General features: G+C 40.5%; 1 protein-coding gene across 2 annotated transcripts in view; it reads right to left on the reverse strand.

The window, feature by feature from the left end:
• Nucleotides 1-17,744, reverse strand: part of TPP2 (tripeptidyl peptidase 2) — an 84,020-nt gene that overhangs the window by 12,082 nt on the left and 54,194 nt on the right. For both annotated transcript variants that reach the window (XM_019529692.1, XM_019529693.1), the window contains 4 exons: nt 7,960-8,111; nt 7,667-7,763; nt 5,812-5,942; nt 4,403-4,610 (listed from right to left, as the gene is read on the reverse strand). In XM_019529692.1, coding sequence (XP_019385237.1) covers nt 4,403-4,610; nt 5,812-5,942; nt 7,667-7,763; nt 7,960-8,111 — 588 coding nt within the window. The remainder of the gene's footprint in view (nt 1-4,402; nt 4,611-5,811; nt 5,943-7,666; nt 7,764-7,959; nt 8,112-17,744) is intronic.

Consider the following 17,744-nt stretch of genomic DNA (forward strand, 5'->3'; position numbering starts at 1 on the left):
GGATGCTTATCTTGCTGGGATCCTATGACCCCAGCTGACTTCTTGCCCTTTGGGCAGGGGGCTGGACTCGATGGTCTCCCGAGGTCCCTTCCAGCCCTAATGTCTATGAAATCTATGAAACTTCACAGCTATGGTCTAGAACAGTTCTCACAGTGACAGTTTGAAAGTTGTTGTGATGCCAGGTCTTTGATCCAATTTAACAAATCCATCAACTTGTTGTGCGAATCAAAGCCTGTTGACTTTCAAACTATGTTAGAAGCTCCATGAATCAGATGGCATTTTCAGCCACAAACTTAGCCTGATCTTCAATGTCACCCTTTCTTAAGAGATTGTGTAGTTTAAGTGTACGCTGGGTTCCCAGTGTGATTTCAATCTCATCAAGCATGAATTTTTGGAAGTATTTACCATTATTTGCATGGTAACAAACTATATTATACAAAGAATTTCACCTTGTAAGCACTGGTTCTGGTGGAAGTGACAGTTGCATTTAGATCCCCGTTTTGATTGGTGATGGACTCCAAATCAAAGCTAACGGCTTGGGCAATGTTTGAATGCTTTCCTAAAAGAGGAAATCAGTCTAATCACATCAGGAAAACATGTGCACCAGATGCAACTCACTAAAGAAGGCATCTATGTATTGCTGGTAGCATGAATTACATTGGGCATCATTCCATGGCACACACTATAGATTTCATAGACACTAGGGGCTGGAAGGGACCTCACAACATTGAGTCCAACCCCCTGTCATAGGCAGGAAGTCTGCTGGGGCCAAATGATCCCAGCAAGATATGCATCCAAATGCCTTTTGAATGAATCCAGAGAAAGTGCTTGCACCACCTCTGGGGGGGAGTCTGTTCCAGACCCAGGACACTGACTGTAAAGGAGTTTTTCCCCTTTGTCCAGTCTAAATCAGTATTCCAGAAGTTTGTGGCCATTAGATCTTGTTATCCCACGGGGAGCCCTGGTGAACAACTGTTCTCCCAGATTTTGGTACACTCCCTTATATACTTATAGGCTGCCACTAGGAGCTCCCCCAACCAAAGGAAGCTTTGCATACATTGCATTATCAGACAGAAATGTTAAAATTATGTTAAATTCTAAGCCACAGTTTACAACAGCCCTCATTACAGCTTGTGCTACAGTTGAAAAATAAAACAGAGCTGGTTCAACTCATATTTATAAGAAAAACAGGTAGGTCACAGTCTGTCCAGCTCAAGTACAAATACAAGTTATGCTGGGCATCTGTTGCTTTGTCTGCTACGCTCAAAATGGATTCGCATTCCGCCAATGAAGATTTTGTAGACTGAACATGCGAAGCAATTACCTCTGGCAGATAATCCTGGCAAGCTTGTTTGCACAAGGCAAACTGCAAGCATTTGGCCTGTGCTTCTTCAAGTAGTCCCTTGATTTTAGGTTATCAATTTTCTCCAAGGGTATGTTGACAGCCATGAATGCCTCCACTAACGCAAGTGTAGCTTCTCTTCTTGTTAGACTGCTTTCAGTAGAAGCCTTTCATTTTGTATGCAATTCAGACTCTAAAATGCTGATCAGTGCTGTTTTTTCTCAACATGTGCAGAGTCATGTTACAAGGTGAACAAAACAATTTACTGCCATCTGAACATGGAACTGTGTTACACAATTCTTAACTGAAAAGTATTTTGCTTTTTTGGATTTCTTTTCACTCATCTTCAGACTGTACCACTGCATTTAGTTTCTTAAATGATGGTGCTAAAACACTTTTGCTTTCCTGATTGGTACCTTCACTTAATCTATGTCACTAGCTCAGCCTCTCAGCAGCTCTCACTCAAATCATGTACTCTGTGGCTGCAGCAATTGCCACAATTTCTTTGTATTCCAGTTAGCATTTTTAGGGGGTTGATTTGCAGGAAATCGTAGCTAACACCATTTTCCGCAGCAGTCGCTATTTCTTGCAGTTGAAAAAAGAAAAAAAAAAAAAATCACTAAACCATGATTTAAGTAGGCCCCTAATCATTTAACTTACACTACTTGTCAGGAATTGCTACTGGGAATAGCAGGGGATACATAACTTAACATGACAGCCAGTGTTATACTCAAATACAAAAGTTACAATACTTGAAAAATAGATTAAATCTAAGAACCAGTTAACATAAAAGAAACACCTTGTACTTTTATACATCTTGGTTTAGAAAAGAGTTGCAAGCAACAAAGTTTTTATATAAATGTTCACACTACAAAACAACTTGTGGTTTAAAGGCAAACGTATATGGAAAGGCCATTTGAAGTTTATACCCATTATAATGGAACTGAGACAACAGACTAACGAAATCACTGGTTATACATTTATACTCAATGGTTATGTATTTCCTTTGACAAAAGGAAATCATGGCTATAGTAATTAAATTCCAACTGATCTTCAGCACGACCCATCACAAGGTCTAAGAACAACATACCCAACAACAACTTCACTTCAGAACTGAAAAAGAAAATGCTGATAATCAAAACTGAGGATTTAAAAATATAACTATGAGCTAAAACAAAGTACTAAAAAAATTCTGGACAAATGTGAAATTTGGTACCAATAGCAGACATACAAACACCATGCCCATCCCATGTTATGCCTAGTAGTACATATCTAGGAAGGCATTTGTTAGAATACCTTCAACTCCTAGCCCTTCCTTCTCTAAACTCACCAACGGGGGAACTCAACTACATACAATAGCATTATTATTTTACTAAAAACCAAGATGCTGCCCCAGTGAGAAACCAAGGAGAAGTGAAATGGGAGACAGCTAAGTGGCTTCAGTCTACTGTGACAAGTTTGCCACCTACCTTGCAAGGGGGAAGCAAAAAAACCTGTATTCAACACAGCTTACAAGTTCACTACTTTTGCTGTAGTCAGAGTTGTGGGTTGAGGAATCAGTCTTTGTCCTGTTTGTAGGGACTGTTTTAAATCACTACCCACTGCATCCACTGATGCAAAGGATATGCCTATACGGGGGAAAAGGGGATGAGGATAACCAGTTGAACTGAACCCTTGTCTGTCCTTGCTTGTTAAAGCGAACTGGGGGACACTGGGGTTACTGTTGACAAAGGGCATCACATGCTTGCCTTCAAGAGGGCAGGGTGCCAGATGTTAAGAGTCTCTGGCCCCTACTCAAGAAACCATCACTTGATGCTAACTCTCCATCTGGTTATTGCCCTATCTGCAGTCTCCCTGTTTTGGGGAAGGTTACTGAAGTAGCAGTCACCCAACAGCTTTAGCCATAGCTGGATGCCATTGGTTTCCAGGACCCTTTTCTCCTAGATAACACAAATAACATGTTCAGAGTCTTGACAGATGATGTTTGCCTGGAGACTGAGTGGAGACTGTGCCCTCTTAATCTTTTAACAACCTTTGAAACAGTTGACCATGAGGTGCTGATAAAGGGTTTACATGACCTGGTGGGTATTCTTGGAATTGTAACTGGTTGTACTCTTTCCTACCAGAGAGGTCCCAGAGTGGCGAGGGGCAAGTGCTCATCATCCCTTCAGGTCCCCAGGGCTTCATCTCATCACCTCTCTTGTCCAGTGCACGTATAAGGCTACTAGGTAAGATTGTGTGGAGACCTGGAGTAAGGTGCTGTATGCTTATGACAGCCAACTCCGCCTCTGTCTCATCTGACCCAAGCCCTGCAATCTCACCAGGCCTATCTGTAGTCAGGCACTGGATATGGGTGAAACAACTGAAACTCAATGCACACAAGACAAATGTGGTTGTGGTGGGCAGGTTTAGCTGCAACTCCAGCTACTGCCGACAATGAAGGAATAGAGGCTTTCTCTTAGTAAATCCATAATCAGAACAAAGGAACGCAGAACATCCTGGGTGAAAAGCTAGAACAGTGCTGTGCAAATTGTAGCGTTCCTTTGAAAAGAATGGTAAGAAGCAATGCAAAAGCAAGCAATTAAAAAAACCCACACAAACAAACTAGAACAGTCTGAGATGTTTCCTTTGGCATTCTAAACCAATGATAGTGGATTCTGGGGTGGGGTGGGGTGCAGCGTATGCGCAGGGGGTTGATCACTCCAGATATACCTGGTTCAATACTCTCCCTCTAAAGCATTTACTTCTACCACTGTTGGGGATGGGATACTGGGCTAGATGGACCAGTCTGAGCCCATATGGCACTTCCTATATTCTTAAAAACTGAAATCTGAACTGGAACTTTTATCATCCTTGATATGCATGCACTTTGTGTGCCACAGGTTTAAAAGATTTGGAATGGTCTCACTTGCCAAGAAAAATTATGAGGGAGATGGGCACAATACTAAAGGGGACCACTAAGGAGAGATGTTGAGCTCAGACAAAAGATGATATGCAACTGCACATCAAGAGACTAGGAGGAAAAAATAATGCAAAAATAAATCTGCTTTTTTCTTTTACCTTAGTGTCGAAAAGATCAGTCCATTTTGTTGTTTCCCAGAAAGTCTCTGACAGAGCATCCAAGCAGCTGTCATGCTCATCATCTTTAGCTTCTGTCTCACTTGAAACAGCCCCATCTTGGGCTTGTAGATGCAAGAGTTGATCTGTCAGTGCACTTCCCTTTCGGCAAAGGGCATCTACTAAGGTAGATTTCTGTTTTTCCATTTCACTATATTAAAAAAACCCGAATAAATACAAGGAACATATTGGGGTTCTATAAATAAAATAAATCAAAGGATTCTTAAAAAGCTCAAAAACGTTGCGAGTAAACCTGAACTGTTTCTGGTATCCAAACAGAACTACAACTCAAATACTTAAGATTTCAGGAGAAGTCAGGATCTTGAAATATATTTTAATAGTTCTTTGTAGCAGGAATAGAGATGGACAAATCCTTTACTAGAGTAAGCTACAACTCTGCTGACTTCAAAGGAATTGCACTCACTTAAACCAACAATTTATTTGGTTTCATTTGTAAGTATTAGCTTCAACCATGAGGAATTATGCTGAGAACTAACGCAACTGAATTAAAAAAAGGGCAAGCCAGCAATGTAAGGACACCATACAGAATACTTCAAAACAATTAGCCTAATTATAGCATTCATTATGGGAAATTATCTTAAATGACTTGTATATTCTTCCCACTTTCAGGTCCCATAATTTTAGATCTGTTTTTCTCATTTGTGAATGGAATAGCACAATAAAACAAGCTTCTGAAATTAGGAAGTCTTATCCTTCCAGAAGTACTGTCCTTCTACTGAAAACACTGGTATTTGAATATTTTAATACCTAAAAACTTCTGATAAGAAAAGAATTGAGAAGAGAACTACCACTTTCTTCCTCAACTTAGTGTATATACATAATGTACATATGCACTTCATACTGGCTTTTTCAAATGTGCTTCAACTAACCAACATTTTGGAAGCACCTTAATACTGAGTTTGAATGTTTCACACCGTCAAGCAAAACCCTACAGTCCTTTTCCCAAGAGCTTTTTCTTTTACAAATAGCAGTAGTATGGTTATTATGACATCTTAAACTCAAATTTATAAACAAACACAAGCTTTCCTTTATAGATTTGCTCATGTACCTGAATTTTGACCTAAAAGCCATTCTTAATTGGACTTTTCTCCTGAACAGAAGTAATTCTAAGTTTCAGAGTTTTTCTGTATTCTAGAAAAGTATATGGAACCCTAACTGTACACATCCCAAAGCCCTTTTCCACCTATAAGCAATTCTGATTCCAAGTTTCAAAACATTATATGTTTTAAAAAAAACCTAATTAGAATACACATATGCAGAGTAGGTAACTATGTCTACAGACTACAGAAATAGGATGGATGCAAGAAAAAAAATATTTACTGGGTAGGTACTTTTTTATAGTAGTTGCATCAGGTCTGGGATCAGTCTTCATGGCAAAATACACTGCCAAGGCTGTTTGATCAATGTGAGAAATAACAATATTTGCAGCTTCAACAATTTCATCAAGTCTTTTCATTCGCTCCTAGATAATAATTATAAAAAAAAAAAACAGTTTAGTAAAACAAAGTCACCCCTACTTAATACAGGACTTTATTAATATGAATGCGGTAACAAGGAGATTGCAACATTATCATCAGTTTATTGAACTGGTTATTTTTGTTAACATTTCAATAAACAAATAATAAAGGCCCTATTAAGCTAATATGGTTCATACATGCCAAGATGAAGATGCTACTTCATGAGGCCTTCAATCTAAGTGGACAGGACAAATAATGCAAGTATTAATTCTCATTTTACATGCAAAGTGTCTCAAAAGGTCATACAGTCTGGGGACCAGTTCAACATACCCCAAATAGTATCCTAACCAGAAGCCAAATATGAAAAGTGGGGGATACTGACAATACACGACAGTCATGATTTAAGATGAGCCAGATCTTGCTATAAATTCAGAGATCATGTTTAGAGAAGTGACCTACAAGAAAAAGATGGGCACCCCAAATATGAGCCTTGAATCATGCATTAAAAATCTGTGCAATCCGAAAAAAAATAAGAAAACAACAGCCTGGCAAGGCATAGGGATGGAATGTTAGCACCACACATACCTTGGTTAAGATAACAGATTAGAAAGGAGTTGGTGCAACAGTAGTGTGACCATATGTCCCAGTTTGGCTGGGACAGTCCTGGATTTCGTACGCCTGTCATACTGGATGCAAAACACTCTTCTCTCAGTAATATTTTTTACAAATACTAAAAAGCAACCAATGATAAGCAATCAAGCTGTTTCTCTTCTGAGCTAGGAACAACCCTTGCTACCCCCCAAAAAAGAAAAACAACTAACTACAGTAGTCTGGTACGTATACTCATTTAGAAAAACTGGTACAGAAACATGCATCTCTACAATAGTGTAAACTTTATTATTAAGTCTCGACCCTACACAGTTTACTGCAGGCAGAGCAGCCATTTAAAGATAAAGCATCTGTGAAGAACGGTGAAGGAGGAACCTCCAGATTTGATCCATTATGCCAACTAGGTAGTTAAAAACCTTAAAATTAAAAAAAAATAAACCAAACCATATTTATTTGAATCCAGCACTACACCCCACACACACACACCCCTTCAACATGGGGGTGAGGGGATAAAAAGAGTCTTTGTCTGTCTTGGATACAAGTCTTGGATTAGAATACACAGTCGATATGGCTCTGGTTCCAGCTCTGGCCCCAAAAGGGGTCCAGGGCTGGAGCTGTGACCTGCAACACACCAGGGTAGGAGCTGCTGCTGCCTCCTGGAGTCAGCTGCAGCATGTCTGGGTCTGAGTTTGGGGCCAGCAGCACAGGTTGGAGATGAGGCAGTAGTGCAGGTTGAGGATCAGGCAGGCCAGGTCTGGTGCCCAAACCCAGGCCCCTGCAGAGGGTAAAAAGGCAGTGTGCAGGGGAGAAGGGGAAGGTGGTAGGGTGGAAGGCCAAGGGAGAGGGTTGCAAGGAGGGGCAGTGGGGAGGGCAAGAGGCTGAGGCGTTCGGGCCAGGCTTCCCGCCCCTCCCTACTGCTCCCCCCTCCACTCTTCCCCTTGCCTCCCCACCACCGCTTTCCCTGCTGCAGCAGTGCAGGAGACTAAATTAAGATGCCCCTCCAATACTTAGATTCTATACAAAAGTTATAAATGTATTTTTAAATGTATAGAATCTATTACTGAAGGGCTGTCTTAAAATTGAAGTCATCTTATATTCAGATGAATACCGTAGAACTCACCTTTTCAGAATCCAGCTGATGAAGTCTTGCAACATACAATGGAAGATGGTTAGGGAAGGCTTCTTTCAGTTCATTGTACATGTCAGGGGTATCCAGCCTAGCCAAAAAGAAAAAAAGAGAGGTAATGAAAATATGTCTGCATTTTCTAGTCAAGAGGCAGTATTAGCAGTGATTAGACACTGCTTCTTCAATGTCACAAATGCAATTATAACCTAGCATTACATTTTCATTTGTTCTATAAAATTTGTGATTAACAATATAAAATTTAAAAAGCAATATGAACAAGGACATACTTGGTCATCCATTGTATCTTCAGGTCTCTTAAAGCTTCAGCAAATTCTTCCTTTACATCTTTTTCTTTTTCTGGTTCCCTTTCTTTCTCCTTGTTGCCGTTCTTAGTTTTTGCTGGTGACGGTATCAGATGATAATGAACAGTCAGTATGTCCTAGGAGTGGGGAAAAAAAATAACAACCCTCTGTGCTTTTTTCCACTAAAAAACATCGCTAGTGATCTAACTTACAAAGAACTAAATGAAAGTGAACAGCTACACTGAGCTAAAATATGCTTTTGATGAAAACAGATCCTGAGAGCAAAGCATTAATGTTAAGAAACTTAACATTAATTTTCAAACATTAATTTTCAAACTTAATTTTCTTCAAAATGCATATTTAAAATGTGTATGTTTTTCCTAGTCTCTCTCAATTTACAGGTTAGGATATGTACGGTGTTTAGATTATAAATCTAAACATTATATGGGCTTATGTGCTTTGTAGGTTTCTTTAGAGGTGACTAAAATTAGTATTTTAGTCACAAAAAGTAGGAGTTATAGATATGGCTCAAGAAAGTAGACAAATTAGGAAAATAAAAGGATCAGGTGGAGATCCCATCTTCTAAAACGTAGGAACAACATGCAAGAATGAAAGAAATACTCAGGTATGTTAAGAAAATCCATTAAGATAAAACATCAATAAACCCATAATATACAAAAGTGTTCCCCTCCAGGGCCTTTGCAGTACTCATCAAGCACATGATTGGTTAAACCTTGGATGAACTAGCTATCTAAGCTGCTGCTACCAAGATTTTCAGCACTGCTTATACTGATTTACACTCAGATACTACAACCCAAACAGCAGTAAATCTTTCAAGAGAATTTTTGAAATTTAGATAACTAAAATAATGTGCTTTCATAGGCCTGCATCAGAAGTCCCATATCCAAACCAGTTTATGTAGTCAAAAGATGAAAATAATCTAAATTGTTCAAGAAGCAATTATTCCTTAAACACATTTTTATATAATTCAAAAGTTAGCTCTGCTAATAAAAACAGTAAAACAGCTTTCAAACCATGCCTAATAACTGTTAGTACCATTCTAATTTTTCCTTTAACAACGTTGCTGTTATTCATTTCAACCAGGCTGCAAAAAGGAACAAATCTGAGTGTACAGCCCAAATACATTTCACTATGTAAAGGTTGTGTAGTAAAGATCACTTGGAGTACAGAATCTTTCACCTCAAAGTTTATTTATGGTATTCTGTGAACTATGTTGTCCATTTATTTTTAGTTTTGAAAACTAAACATTTACATAAATAGAAATAAAGAATATTTTCACAGAAATAAATTCCCTAATCACACAACCACATGTTGCAGGACCAGGGGAAGAACAGTTTTGTGACTGAAGCCAGAAAACATTAAGCCCTCAAAACAGGGACAAACTTCACACCTTGTGAGTAAAAAGATAACTACTGGAAACTGCTAAACATGCTACAGGTCTTTTACACCAATTCAAATGAATCACTTGCTAAAAGTCCTTTAGTATCAATGATACAGCAGCTCGACACTGGACTTTCAACACAGCTTGCTAGATCAGTGTAACCAGACGGAACCCACTGAAGTGGATCAGCTGTGCTAGAATGTCAACACAGCTGATCCACTTCACTGGGCGAAATATTTACCTATTGTCCTGCAAAATCAATGGGTGATGTGTCCCCTGCTTACACAGACACACCAAGGAGATTGCAGAGGGTGTGCCTCTGGAAGCAGGGAAAGCCAGACAGGTGTGAGAGGTCTGATCCTGAACAGGATATCCTGGGGCAAACAGGATTGGGCCCCTCAAACCCAGGGAATCGCTGCCTGGTAGGAGAGCACAGGCAGTTCCAGTTAGGCATCCATAACTTCTGTTGCGTCACAAACTAGACTTGACAAAAGGTATTAATTGTGCTGTTTTATTGTGGCAGATGTCTGTTTATGTTATAGCAGAAGAAGATGGGTATCTGCTGTTGCCACTGTCAAAACTTTTACAGCAGCATGAAGGCAATGTCCGTTTCTACTCAGAGTCCCTTGTAGTTCCATACTGATGTGAAACAGTACCGAACTACAACACTGAGCTATGGAGACATGCAATACCAAAGAATGATACTTATTACTGCTGAAAATAAAACTAAAATTCATTTAGGAATATAAATATAGGATGAACCTTTTGCAACACCTAGCCAGAGTATGATGAATGAACAAACCCATGGAAGAACAGATACAGTAACTGGGACACTGGTACACGGTTTAGCAAGATGCCATATTTACTCAAATATAAGACTACCCCAAGTACAATTAGATTCTATATGCAGAAAATTTATAAATTAGTTATAATTTTCCAGGTATGCTATCTAATTATTGGAGGTTTAACTTGATTTTGTCCCCCTCCTACTGCTGTAGTAGAAAAAATAAATCTGCCCGGGGGGGGGGGGGAGGGAAGGTAGGTTAGAAAACCCTCTTCCCTTTGCTCCTTCGCCTTCCCCTCCAGCTTCTTCCCCTTGCAGCCCCCTCCCCGCTCATTAGGACCCTTAGTTCATCCAGAATTAAATATTTTACCTTTTTTGAAACTGCTGCAAGTTTTAGCACAGGTATTCCATAAACACACTTTTAAGCAGTACTTTTGTAGCATCTTACACAGGGTACAAAGCATGCATGATATTAGTCCAAAGCCAAAAGGCTCATTATTTACTTTATAGTTTACTGGGCTGGGCCCAGCAAAGCCAACAGTGTTTTAAGTCATGATGACCCCACAGCTCAGCACTACTCAGTATGTGCATGTACTCCAGATACCATCTACCTGTCCCCGCACCAAGGATCTCTGCTAATCAGCCCCCCACTCATGGCTGGAACCGCATGTTCTTGGATGTTCCAAAAATGTATATGCAGATGATGTGCAGGGCAACCTGGTCTGGCACCACCTTGCAGAGGGTGGGGCCACATTAATCATATGCAACAAGCTGAGAGAGGGGGCAATAGAGATTCTGGGTGAGCTGTTTGGGGACCTGTTTGGTGCCGTTTAAGGCCAGTGAAGAAACAGGACTCACTGGAAGTTGGAAAGAAAGGCACAGCTCAGCTATGGGAGTAAAGAGGAAGTTAAAATGTACTTAGTGTAGTGCCTCCTCATGAGCAGAGTTGGTGCTGAGGGGAACTGTGTGCAATGAGCACTACTATGCATCGTACTGAGATGGGCTACACTAATCCATCCTTGTGGTAGGTTCTCATGACTTTGTTTGCCCAATATGGGCCACATGTTTTATGGTCATGCTCAGTGTTGACTGCAATTAATCAACTTCACAGTTGGCTTCCATTACTGAGCACATGCTGCTTTTGGCAGCAGTTTAATGGTAGACAATGTATTTAATGAGGTCTCCTTGTATGCAAGTGTAAGGCAAGGGGTCCCCACCATGCTGACAGGGGGGGGAGTGGGGAGGAACCTCATCTTGTACTCAAGTAAATACAGTAATTGGAGTCAAGTGAGCACAAAAAAAAGAAACAAAACAACCAATTAAAAAAAAAAAGTCTGAAAAAAGAGAGTATGAAAACACTTTAAATAAGTCAAATAAAAACAAAAAACAGATTTTTATGCCTTCCTGAAAAAAATAAAACTATCCTTTTTTCTATACAGTTTTATTCATGTTTCTGGACAGTTTTGTTCAAAGTCCTCTCAGGTCTTGCTTGGTAATGTCCACAGGACTCCCTATGTTTAGGGTTTAAGAAATCTGAATGGCTCGTCTACATCAGAAAGTTGTATCAATATCAACATCGCAAGTAGGGATCTACTTAATTCCTGCTGAGGCGAGGGAAAAAAAGGGTCATGGGCTGCTTGTTGCATATGGTGCCATTTTTGCAGTCTTTTCATGCTGGCCTGCCCAAGTGGTCTGCCAATGAGCAGCCCTGCCCCTTGCCGATTGGCAGAGAGGAGAGAGGCCACACAACAGGCAGCCCTCTCAGCCAGATCAGCAGTGAGGGGCAGGGAAGTTCGGCTCACCTTTTATGTTGGCAGCTCCCCCTGCCCCCAGCAGGCTGCAAGGCTGGGCCACAGTGGCCCTGAGGACCACTGGCATTTAGTGGGGAGCCAACATTTTATTTTCAGTAAGTTCTACCCCCTGCTCCACCCAGCAATTCCATGCCAAAATTGTGGGGGAAATCGCCATTTTCATGAGGTTCATGGAAACTGCTTTCATTCATAAGTTTCCACAAATTTTCTTTGGATTTGTCTACATCATAGCAACTGAACTGCATACAATTGAATTTAGAAATTAATACGTTGCTTTCCACAGGAAAAAATGACGACAGACAGACAGACAGACAGACTGACCTTCTGTAGTACCTGCTCTCAGACCTAAACATTACAGCTACCCTCTATTTATTCAAGCTAAGCTCTAATACAACACATGAAATGATTTATGTTTCACAAAACATCCTATTTTTATAGAACTACAAACTAAATATGTGGAAGATCACTTAATTTGCCACAAAAATTAAACCGTTTCAGGAATTTAACCATCAATTACTTATTTCCATGTGTAATTCCACCTTTTGTATCTGAAGGGTATTTAGTAAAGTTAAAAAAAAAAAAATGCCCTGAAGAGTCAAGAGAAACAAAATGTTAAAGCATTTTTCTATAATTATAGTATAGCACAGGGGTATCAAAAATGCAACCAGCAGGCTGGATCAGGCCCATGGAGTCCTATCATCTGGCCTCTGGGTCTTAAGAGTGAACCCACATATAGTGCCCCTCCAGTTGGTCCAGATGCCATGGGTTCCAGACTGGCCGAAGCAGGCACCCTGCTTCTAGGACCTTCCTGGGAGAGTAATGTGTCCATGTCCCAGACTGAACACTTCATACACTGGATCCTATATGGGGGTGGGGGGAGGGCAAGAGGTGCCTGGGGGCCTAATCTAGCCCTAGGACCTGGCTCACAACACTCACCTGGTTTGCAGTGCCAAATTAGTTTGATAACCCTGCTAAAGTATCAAGCATACTCCTGATCTGATATCAGTCTGAGGATACAGATCTGTAACATCTTTAAATAAGGATTAAGGGGGAGGGAGAGTGTATAAAAAACCAACCATTTTAATCATGGCTACACAATTCACACTGAACCATCAGCCCTACTCCATCCATACATACTCAAAAAGTGGAGCTTATTTTTATGAGTGATGTTCGCAGTTCATCTCTTCACTTCATCTAGTTAGACTACAGCAGGGGTAGACAAATACAGCGTGAAGGCCAAATCTGGCCCAACTGACTGGATCCAGTTTGCAGTTGCCCCCAGGGAGCTCTGCATGGGTCCAAGCCCTACCTGCTCCCACTGAGGCAGCCCGCACCACGCTCTCACCAGCGCCAGCCCAGGCTGGCCAGCACGCAGCTTCTGGGGGGTGCTGTTTCCAATCTGGCTGGAGCTGGCCAGGTGCCTCTCTGCTTCCCTTGCCTTCAGGGGGAGCTGCCTGGCTGAAGCGTCCCGCTTGCTCGGCCAGCAGAGCACAGCAGGAGTGGGAGGAGGTGCCACTGCTAGGGGCCCACGCCAGTGGGGCTGTTCTGCTTCCCTTTCCTCCAGCTGTGGTTTCTCCTCCCCATGCCCCCAGGTCATGCAGGGAACAGATCATGCCCATCCTGCTCCCGAGCACTGCTTTGCACCTGCACAAAGCAACACAGGGAGTTTTGGCAAGCTGTTGGGGTAGGGGGGCATGATGACCTGGCCTGTGACAGCTTGTCAAAATACCCTATGTGGCCCTTAGGCCCAAATAATTGCTTACTCCTGGACAACACTCTTCATAGCAGGGTACTTGTTCATTCCTGCAGTGAGAGAGATTTAAATTTTATGGAATATTTGCTGAAGGTTTTCTATCATTTCATGCAGCTGAATTTTCATATAAAATACAGGCATACCTCATTTTATTGCACTTCGCTTTATTGCACTTCGCAGATATTGCGTTTTTTACAAATTGAAGGTTTGTGGCAACCCTGCGTTGAGCAAGTCTATCGGCGCCATTTTTCCAACAGCATTTTTTTAGCAATAAAGTATTTTTTAATTAAGGTATGTACATTGTTTTTTTAGACATAATGCTATTGCACACTTAATAGACTACAGTATAGTGTAAACATAACTTTTATACGCACTGGGAAACCAAAAAATTCGTGTGACTTGCTTTATTGCGATATTCGCTTTATTGTGGTGGTCTGAAACCGAACCCGCAATATCTCCGAGGTATGCCTGTATAATAAACACTCAAAAACACATACAGCTGAATGTTCCTTAAGGCAGCTCCTACCTACTTTAAATATTTAAAGCAACTTATTTAACACTGCATCTCTCTAAGGTACAGGACCATTAGGTCAACTGAATTTATACAGTTTCTTAAAGACACTTCCTAAATTAGCACAAAATGAAAATGGCTCAGCAAATGAAAAATACAAGTGCTATATAAACTAACAACTTTTCCTATTTTTGAAATACTTTAGAAACGAAAAAGGTAGAGAACATCCAGGCTAGGTCAAACCTCCAATAGATGAAGGTCTCCGCATATATATTTTCCTAGGAATCTCAGTTTACTCAGATGTCCACTACCGTCCCCCTTACTTTCAGATAACACAGACTAAGAGAGGGGGTGACCAAACTACCTAGCCCTTCCAGCTGTAAACCAAAATCTTGACAATGCCAAGTCATAGGACAAAACTTTTGAAATGCATATGCCCCACAGTCAATGATTTGTGCACAGCACCCTTAGCTGAGAGAGTGATTTGGTTTTTAAAGCACACTTTTCACTCTGCAGTGCTACTCACTGTGTTTTTTATTTTCCTCAGTTGTTATTTTCCTAATAAGTAATTTAACTACTCCTTTTTCTTCCAGAGTCTTTTTTAAAAGTTGCTTAGGAGCCATATGCAATTCAAAAGGCACAGTTTGGCTCTCTCTGGACTACTAAGCAGCTCCCACTTCCTGGCTTAGATAGTGTAGGTAATGTTCAGTCACTAAACACTGCTGCTCAGAAACCCTACAACAAACTGTTTAAAACAAAACCAAAACTTATTTCTCAGAGTCCACAGGATGAGTCGGTGAGCTTTTTTCATTCCAATTCCTTGAAGTGCATGCAGACTACTGCTACTAGATCCTATAGGACAATGGGGGGCCAACCTTTTTGGCAGGGGTTCCACAAAATAACTGCACTATCCCTGAGGACCATTCCAATCTTTGTCAGCTGCTGATCTGTTGCTCTGTTTTCTCCTCTGTACCCTATCTGTCTGTCCCCTCCCTGATCTGCTCTATGCAGATTTGCCATGCCACATGTTATTGAATATTTTCTGTTGTTCAGGTTATGACAAATAAAAGATTATATGGAAAGTAGTTTGTTCCTCAGTTGTTTGGCATAACCTCTCAGCTAGGGTCTGTTGGTGAAAGTATAACTTTACAATCAAGGCATGCTGTAACTGTTGATCTCTGCTCAAGCTTGAGTCTTCTCCAAGGAAGAGCCCCTGTTGAATCAAGTCTTGGAGCCACCAAAAAGAAAAACTTTCAGTCCAAATACAGTGATAAGAAAGACATGAAAACTCTGAATGGGAATCCATTTGTTGAGAAGCTACCTACAGTTAGAATGCCCATGCTCAGGGGAGAATACTGCATTTTGTGTTTAGGGCTGACTATCATCTCTCAAACTAGCATTTGAGGAAGGAGTTGCTGTACTAAGTTTACCACCTTTATTTCTCTCTCTAAGGGACAAACCTCTGCTTTTACATAGAAGAGGTCATCTCTTGCCAATTTCTGTTCTCTAGATATACATGAATAAACAATCACTTCTACAAAAGGTTGGCTGCTCTAGCCACCATAATTCTGGCTTAAACCCTGGGTTACTGTGAGGCCAAATAAAAGTATTTTCAACTGGCAGTGAGTGATCAGGATCAAACAACCCAAGGGACTTAGAGCAAGTCAGACAAATAGAAATAAGATGCAGGAAGCAGTTTTACAGGTTCAAGGGATGGGGATTCCCACAGACTGGCCACTGATCACAGAGCAAAGGGTCTACCCATAAATATGGATAAGACAAAGGAAGAATTTTCTGGTCCTAAGACAGGTGGCTAAACTGTTGGAGGGAAGCAGATTTCTTCAGAATACACTCTTTCAAGGAAAATTGCTGAATGATCCAAAATGGCTTATTTAAATAGCTTCTGAAGTTGAAGAAAGAATTCTACAATGGCCCAGTAAAAACTTAATGAAATACCCTAAAAAGAAAAAGTTTATGATCTACCTACTAGAAACACTGGAGGTTAAGTATATCTCGAACCTTGAGGCACTCCACAGATGGAGTAGTTATAGATCACCAATATTTCAAAGATGTTTCTGAAGCATAGCAAGTTTATTCAAAAGCTGCCAGGAGACTGATGCAACTTTTATGTGCTGAAGCAGCCAAAAAAGACATCACACAATGGCTTAAAAAATGGGAATCCTCTAAGAAGTTGGGAATAGTTGTTATGATGTCACTTAGTCTACCATTAAAGAAGAAGCGTTAAGGCCAATCAATGCAGTATTGGAGGCAAAGAGTCTCTGGACCAGGCCAATAGCTACAGAATGATATTTGAATAAAAAGAATTGATGCTGGGCCAATAAATTCATTCAAAGAATATGAATAAGGACTATATCAATTCCCTTACTGTAAATTAACAATTAGTGGAATACAACACCAGCAGGCAAGAGATACCATTTTTATGGAAATTGTTAGTATTCTTTCTAGAATGAGCTATCATTTCCAGAAATAGCATAAGTGTGAAAAAAGGAAAAATAGCAACATGAAAAAGTTTTATTACAGTAAGTTATCTTTTTTCCATAACGGTCTGAAAGTGAGTGTGGGCTCACAAAAGCTTATGCCATACATCTGCTTTATTTAGTCTAAAAGGTGGAAGTATACCCCGCTTTCTGTCTTTCACAGACAGAAAGCTATTAGGTCTTTAATCAAGAGCAATGGTAGAATTGGTTGTAAGAGGCTAATGATTTCATGGCTCCACAGCTCCCTCCTCCTTTCTAAGGAAAACTGATCATCAGGTTAATAAAAAAGGGCAGGATCTTCTTCCAAGGCCTGAGGCAGACTCTTCCAAGAGCAAATTAGAAGTTAAATATGCATGAAACATTAAAAAAAGTCAGGAGAAAGGATGAAATACTAAAGTCAATCAGACAGACAACCTACAGTTGCTGGGAAAGGAAAGAACAGGAGTGATTATACAACTCAGTCCTTCCCTCCTCCCACCCCCTAAAAAACCCAGCCCCTCTCCCCGCTAAAAATACTGAATACAACCATAGAAAGTTAAGGTTGGAAGGGACCTCAGGAGGTCATCTCGTCCAACCCTCTGCTCAAAGAAGGACCATCCCCAATTAGGTCATCCCAGCCAAAGCTTTGTTTAGCTGGGTTTTGAAGACCTCCAAGAATGGAGCTTCCATCACCTCTCTGGGTAACCTGTTCCAGTGTTTTACTACACTCCTAGCAAGTGACACTGGATTCTATCTGCTGGAAGAATATTTAATACTTAATGAAGAGATGATTAAAATGGTTATTGTATGAAAATAGCTATACATTCACAAGCAGGCTACATTTGCCCTAAAAATTAATTTAATCTGCACTGAGCAAGGGCCATGATTTTCAATTTTATCCAAGAAGCCAGAATGGAAAAAGCTTAGTAGGTCATTTAGTTCTCTCCTCCTATAAAAATAATACTGACTGCTGAAGAAGAATTTATAGAGCTCTCTGTAGTCTAGATTTCAGTACATCTGAGTCTAGAAGAA

The sequence above is a fragment of the Crocodylus porosus genome, unplaced genomic scaffold (genome assembly GCF_001723895.1).
Source record: "Crocodylus porosus isolate Cpor-Errol unplaced genomic scaffold, CroPor_comp1, whole genome shotgun sequence".
NCBI classification, from domain to species: Eukaryota; Metazoa; Chordata; order Crocodylia; family Crocodylidae; genus Crocodylus; species Crocodylus porosus.